At 42.3% G+C, this 6756-nt stretch overlaps 1 protein-coding gene across 2 annotated transcripts; it reads left to right on the top strand.

The window, feature by feature from the left end:
* Positions 1–890: 890 nt before the first annotated feature.
* Positions 891–6173, top strand: TMED2 (transmembrane p24 trafficking protein 2). 2 transcript variants are annotated; one of them, XM_017734764.1, is made up of 4 exons: positions 891–1178; positions 1579–1599; positions 3495–3602; positions 4710–6173. In XM_017734764.1, the coding sequence occupies exons 1-4, from the start codon at positions 1061–1063 to the stop codon at positions 4832–4834; spliced, it is 372 nt and encodes a 123-aa protein (XP_017590253.1). In that variant the 5' UTR covers positions 891–1060; the 3' UTR covers positions 4835–6173. The 2 variants fall into 2 exon arrangements, with proteins under 2 accessions (XP_017590253.1, XP_017590254.1); XM_017734765.1 differs by lacking the exon at positions 1579–1599 and having other exon boundaries at positions 949–1178.
* Positions 6174–6756: the final 583 nt, after the last annotated feature.

Below are 6756 nucleotides of genomic sequence, written 5' to 3'. Positions count from 1 at the left end.
GCCTTGGGCAGGCCCGGGTGCTCGTGCTGGGTGTCGTCTCTGCCACTGCTGCACGAGGCTGTGCTGCTCGATGTGTCCACCCTTCCCTTGGGATTTTCGTCCTCACTGCTCTCGGTGTAGCCTCGTCATAGTAAGGTATTTGGCGGGAAGAATGACCAGGGTTGCTCTCTGGAATCAGGTGCTGCCTGTTGAGGAGCAGCGTGCTTCCCCTTGGATCCAAAGGTGTTGGTTTTAATTAGGGTGGGTGGCACCGGGAAAGTTTTGAGCGAATACTTATCTTCAAAGAGGTATCAAATCAGTAGAGAATACTGAGTAAGAATTGCTTTCATCGTGTTACAGAGCAGAGAGTTGTTTGGGATATCACAGACATGGGAGTTGTTGCTGGGAGTCCTGTAACAGTTCAAAATGGCTGTGACCTAGGACAGGGTCTGGAAGCTGTGAGATCCCTTCATGTGTCACTAGTGGAGGCTCAGCAGCAGTTTGGCCTGCTGGGATGGGAATTTAGGATCACAGTGACCCTGAGAGCTCAGAACTCAGGTCTTTAGTCCATTTGAAATGGTAACTGCGACAATGCCCAAATGTGTGTCTAAAGTCGATTGGAGAATGTGTTTTTTTCCTTTTTGTTTTCCTTCAGACATCAGAGATAAGATTTCCCTTGCAGTTGTTAATTTGACAAACAGCCAGGGTTTGTGGTTTACTTGTTCTTGACTGCTTATCTCAACCACAGGAGGCCAGGGAGAGAGGCTTTGTATGACTTTCTTTGCCAAGAAGTTTGTGGGGTTTTTAAAAAGAGATTTCTGTGCAGGGAACTGCACCAGTGGGTTGTGGGAGGGAAAGACTGAAGTGTGCCAAAGCAGCCAGATTACAGATGGTGTTGGTGCCTGTGGCTGGCTGAGTGCAGAGCGTGCTGGCAGTGCTGTGATGGTGCATGTGAAACCTCTGTGTTTGAAATACAAACGTGTGCTTCTCTGTTTTCCCCACGCAGATTACAGGGCCCGATAATAAAGGCATTTATAAAGGCGATCGAGAGTCCAGTGGAAAATACACCTTTGCTGCCCACATGGATGGAACTTACAAGTTTTGCTTTAGCAACAGGATGTCCACCATGACTCCCAAGATAGTGATGTTCACTATCGATATCGGGGAAGCTCCAAAGGGGCAAGACATGGAGACAGAAGGTGAGGAAGAGTCCTGGGAGGAAATCAGCTCCAGCTCGGGAGCTTTTCCCTACTTGCATGACCTGTGAAATTGAGTAGGGCTCTCAGGATTCCCGTTCCTTCAGGGGTAATTAGCTGTTCTCTTGCACAGCTAAAGTGGATGTTTTTAGGCCTTGTTACACGATTTAATGCAAAATCACCAGAGAACCCCTTGGCCATCTGCAGAAACTAATGCTTCCATCCTTTAGCTCTTCATCAGTGCCATGCTCTGGTTCCCAGTAGGCTCAGCAGTGTGTAGCCTTCTCCATGCCTCAGTTGGTAAATGTGCTAATACAAAACTTTTCCCCTAGCTGTGTAAATGACTGTTTTATCTGCAGCCTTTTGTCCTGTACCTGTGTTCATCTCTTACACTTTCCTCTAGGTGGTGGAGATACCTGGGATGGTATGTGGACTGCTTTTTGAAAGCTCCTTAGCATCTTGTCTCTGGCACATGTTCATTCACTAACAGCTAACTTGGCTTTTTCTCTGTAACATTGGTTTGTAGCATGAGAATGTCTTTTTTAATAAACTACCTAAAAGGTCTGATTCTGAGCAATGCTGAGCACCTGCAGGCTCCCACTGGCAGGTTTATACCCTGAGCAGCTCTTGGGATCAGGTCCTTGCACTGGCCATGGCAGTTTGTCTTCAGGTGGCTATTTATGGCTGACAGAAGATTTAATCAGTTTAGGTGAAATTGAACTAAAACACTGAACATCCAAGAATGCTGGATGTTTTTGGCAGTGTTTGCTTTCTGTTGCTAAAGGGGATGTTGAGTAATCAAGAGCTTTTGGAAGCAATAAGCTGCTTGTAGGTTTATGAATTATTACTGATGTATCAGGGGAAAAATTCAGACTTGTCATTTGCTGTAAAAAAATGAATGTATTGCGTAGCAAGTTATAAAGTTTGTTTAGATATCACTAACTCTAGCTAGAAAGGCAATAAATTCTTGTTTTCTATTTTAGCGAGTAAATAACTGAGGGCACTGAGTGCTTGATGTCACTTAAAAAGTAACACATTCCTAACTTTGGACTTTTGTTTTAAAGACTCACTTAAATCTTTCATTGAGTCTGCATATATCTGTTGTAAAGAATATTAGTGCAAGAAGACAATTTTCTGAAGTGAATTTTTTCGAGTGTGTTTAGACTACTGCAACTGTAGTTTCTTCTCTTACGAATAAACTGCACTTACTGCAGTGACCAGTTGGCCATGAAAATAAGAGATTTGTGATATTAGCAAAGTGAGTGTGGTTTGCACAACTATTTAGATTTTAATTGTAACTTGTACGAGTGTTGTTCTCCGGTCCTCCTTTTTGACTGTTCCCCACAGGGTGTGTGTTTTGAATAGCTCTGTTTTCAGACTGTGATCTGAAACACTTAATTTACAAATAAAACTGTAGTAAGGTAACTTCCAAGTCAAGGATGTCCCTTGAAAGGAAAATGTGTTGGGTTTTGTGACTTTTTAAGAGAGCTGATTGCCCAGGGCATGTCTGTGGAATGATATCTCAACCTGATGCTAGAAGACTTTGCAAATGACTTGCCTAATCTATAAATTTGTGAGTGGACAGTTCTTTGAGCGTGGATGTGTTAAAAAGATCCTGTGATTGACAGTCAAACCACTAAATCTTAGATCGCTGAGCCTTCCATTTGCTGAACTGCATCAAGCTGGTTTTGTGTTACTGGTTTGGTATTTAACTCCTCTCCTGCTTTCACAACGCACCAGAAATGAAGCCTGTGCCAGGCCCCCTGGGCATTGTGCCCTCTGAATGCTGGGCTTCAGCTAAACCTGAAGATCACAGGCTGTGATTTTTTGCTTCAGAAAGTGATCTCATGATTTGCCAGCATCATGATCTTAAGCTAAATTCTCAGTCGTTCTATTTTTGCAAGCTTAACAACTAGGAAAAGCTGTCATGTTCAGATAATTTGCTTGGAATATATTGGATGATATGAAAATAGATGTTAGTGTGTGGTATTGATCTCATGCGCTCTTCCATTCTATTTTTCTGGAAAAGTATGTGCACACTGGAAATACGGGGTCTGTAGTGAGTCTGAATTGTTTGTCTCCTCCTATTTGGATGTGGAGAAATGTTTTCCCACTTGTTAAATGCCACAGAGACACTTTAGGGAAAGTGGTGCTACAAAAACTGAACTTGGCTGTAAGGATAGAAAGTGTTCAGCTGTACTGGCTGCGTTTGTCAGAACTTCTGCAGCAGGAAATTAACGTTTAACTGTTGATAAATTCGTTAAAATTGTTCTTTCAGTCACTGACAGACTTTCTGATGCTTCTGAAATTATTCTGCAGCTCATCAGAACAAGCTCGAGGAGATGATTAACGAGTTAGCAGTGGCCATGACAGCTGTGAAGCACGAACAGGAGTACATGGAAGTCCGTGAAAGAATACATAGAGCAAGTACGTGTCTGACTTCAGTCAATGCCTTCTGCCCTCTGCAGTGAGCTTGTAAATGGCCATTTAAATATGAGTCCATGAAAGCTGTTCCAAGTGACTTAAAAAGTAGTAATTTAAATCCTGAAGGGCCTGCCCATAGAGTAAAGAATGTAGGTGTTGCTTGCAGTCATCTTTAAATTGGCTTCCCCTCATGTAATGAGGGCTGCTATGCAAAATAACATTTGCTTAAGTGCTGTCAATTCTGTAGCTGCTGGAATGATGCATTCATGGAGATAGCAGTGATGATATTATTTATCCATGTACAAGGGCATGCAGGGACAGGACAAAGGGGGGTGGTTTTAAACTGAGAGGAGGTTTAGATCAGATACTGGGGAGAAATTCCTCCCTGTGAGTGTGGTACGGCCCTGGCACAGGGTGCCCAGAGAAGGTAGTGGCAGCCCCATCTCTGGAAGTGTCCATGGCAGGGGGTGTGACTGGATGAATTTTAAGGTCCCTTCCAGTCCAAACCATTCCATGATTTGATTCTCAGGGATAGACTTTGGTTGAACTATTACTTCACCCTTGAAGTGGATGTGGTTTAATAATTGAGCCAAAGTCTTTTTTTTTAAACATTTTGTTGCAATAGAGCAGAACTTCTGTTACTTTCATGGGGTAGAGAATCAAGGGCAATTCTTTTTAATGTGGAAATACAACATTAGATAAAAGCACTGTCTCCTCAATTATTTGAAGCTATGAATATCTCCAGTTTTGTGACATTTGTTACTAATGGTTGGATTTAAGAAAAATCTGAATGTTTAGAACCAGAGATGGTCACCCTTCAGAGATTAGACCTGCTTAACTTCAGCAGCTCAGAGGGCAGAAACTTGTAAGGTGGGCAGAATAGAGAAAGATGCTGCAGTGTATGTCCAAAGAGGGTTTAAAACCAAACTGTTCAGAAAAATCCCCCCTCAGATCTCATCTCTGAGGCTGCAGGGCCGTTCTGGGACACCTGTAATGACACAACACAAACCCCAGTGCTTTATGTGCAGTGTTCCACTTCCATGGCAGAGTGTTTTAAGTTTAAATGCTTGGTTACTTACTACTTTTCTTTCTTTTTTTTTCCCCCAACAGTTAATGACAACACAAACAGCAGAGTGGTTCTTTGGTCATTCTTTGAAGCCCTTGTACTAGTTGCCATGACACTGGGACAAATCTACTACCTGAAGAGGTTTTTTGAAGTCCGAAGGGTGGTCTAAGATCCTTCTGTGGTCCTGGATTTCAGTTCACTCTTTACCAAACATCCTGGTCACAAAAAAAAAAGTCATTTAGTTTCTGAACCCTCTTTACTGAACTGTAAAACTTATTTGCTTATGTTCCTTCCTAGTTAAAAAAAGAAAAAAAAAAGAATTGTTTTTATATATCTTCTGTAGCAAAAGCTGTGCTGAAATCTTGTCACTTTATTGGCATCATTTTTTTTTCCACTGAGATCTGCCCACTCTGTGTGCTAAGCGAGGTCCAGGCAAGCTGCAAACTCTGTAACTCACTCTAGTAACAAGCTGCTCTGTCTTTTCTAACTTTTTTCCCTGTTTCCATAAGCACTTGCAGTTCCAGGGAAACGGTACAAGGCCCTAACGTGACTGTTTGCATTTTTACATCCTTAACCCTGCAGTAGGTGTTCTGAAATTGAAATAATCCCTTCTCCACTCACATAAACTGCCAAGGAAAAGTTTAAAATCCTTACCTAGTTGCTATTTAAAAGATTGTCATCAGCAACTGTCTTAATGATATCAACTTCTTCCCAAAGTTCTTTTAAATTCAATAGATGATACGAAAATGCTCTTTCTCCGCTCATCATCAAATGTCCCTTACACGGTTTTTAGTCTCACAGAGGTTTTATTTGGAAGCCAATTGTGTGCAGTGTCTTGGCAAACACTCGTGAACCCTTTGGCTTTTGCAGGTCCAAAGCTCAGACTGTTTGCCCGGTGCCCAGGGCATAAGTGTTCAGGAAATCTGGATTCCTGAGGCCAAAGGGTTCCGGGTTCTGGGGGTTTAATCCACGCTATGCAGCCCTTGTATTTAAGTGCAGTGGCAAACTCTGCCATTATCTGATCAGAATTAGCATAATGCTAAATACTGGTGTGTTTTCTTTTTTCAGGCACATGTAGATTTGTTTTTGTATAAAGTTACTTTCCTCGGTTATCTGATGATTGGTTTAAAAATTTAAGAAGCGTCTGATGTGGGTGCTGAGCCAGGATTATGTTGTGACTGATGTATATTAGTTGTAATCATTTTTGGGGGTGGGGTGGGGTCTTTTCCAGGGGGGAGCCTCTACAAGTAACACACAACAGTTTTGTACAATTAATTTAAAATTTGTTACAGGTTTTCATGTTCCAGGTAAAGTTTTTTCAACCTCGGGCAAACACTTGGCAGCAGTTCTTCAGAGAGGTGGCTGTTACACCTTATTGCAACTGTTGTGTGCCAATATTTTTGTGTAAAACACTGAAAATTGAATTCTAAGATGTACATTTAAAAATTGCTCGTGAATCTAAATATGACCCAGGTTCGATAAATAAACAAATTCTTTAAAAAAAAGAAGCAGCTTTGGTTTTTTGGTTTTTTTTTTTTTTTTTTCTTAGATGCTTTAAGGAAGTACAGATTAACACAAAGGGTTTCTTATAAAGTATTTGTTTAGTAATGGCCATAAACTAAACCACAAGATGTTCTACATCAACATGATGAAGAACTTTCCATGGAAGGTGGCAGAGCACTGGAACTGCCCAGGGAGGTCGTGGATTCTCCCTCTGTGGAGACATTCCAAACACACCTGGATCTGTTCCTGTGTCACCTGCTCCAGGTGACCCTGCCTTAGCAGGGGGCTCGGACTGGATAACTCCAAACGATTCTGTGATTCCCTGCTTTCTTAGACCATCAGGAATTTATCCAGAGACCCTCCCACTTCGTGGGCAGGTAGAATAAACTTCAGGTAGTTCTGAACCTGTATCTTAGGTTCTGGGTAGTCGGGTGGCACAGAGCTGCTGTATGACCCGCAGAAGTACTTACTGCGGTAGGCAGCTCGCCATAAAAATAGGAATTTTTTGCTAAATCCAAATTTTGTTGTTTGCTACGGAGCCGAAGCGTGGCAGGGGCTGGCGGAACTGATGTGCCCCGGAACGGGAGG

This window comes from Corvus brachyrhynchos, unplaced genomic scaffold (genome assembly GCF_000691975.1).
Source record: "Corvus brachyrhynchos isolate BGI_N302 unplaced genomic scaffold, ASM69197v1 scaffold114, whole genome shotgun sequence".
Lineage (NCBI taxonomy): Eukaryota > Metazoa > Chordata > Aves > Passeriformes > Corvidae > Corvus > Corvus brachyrhynchos.
This window is presented reverse-complemented; position numbering and strand designations above follow the sequence as displayed.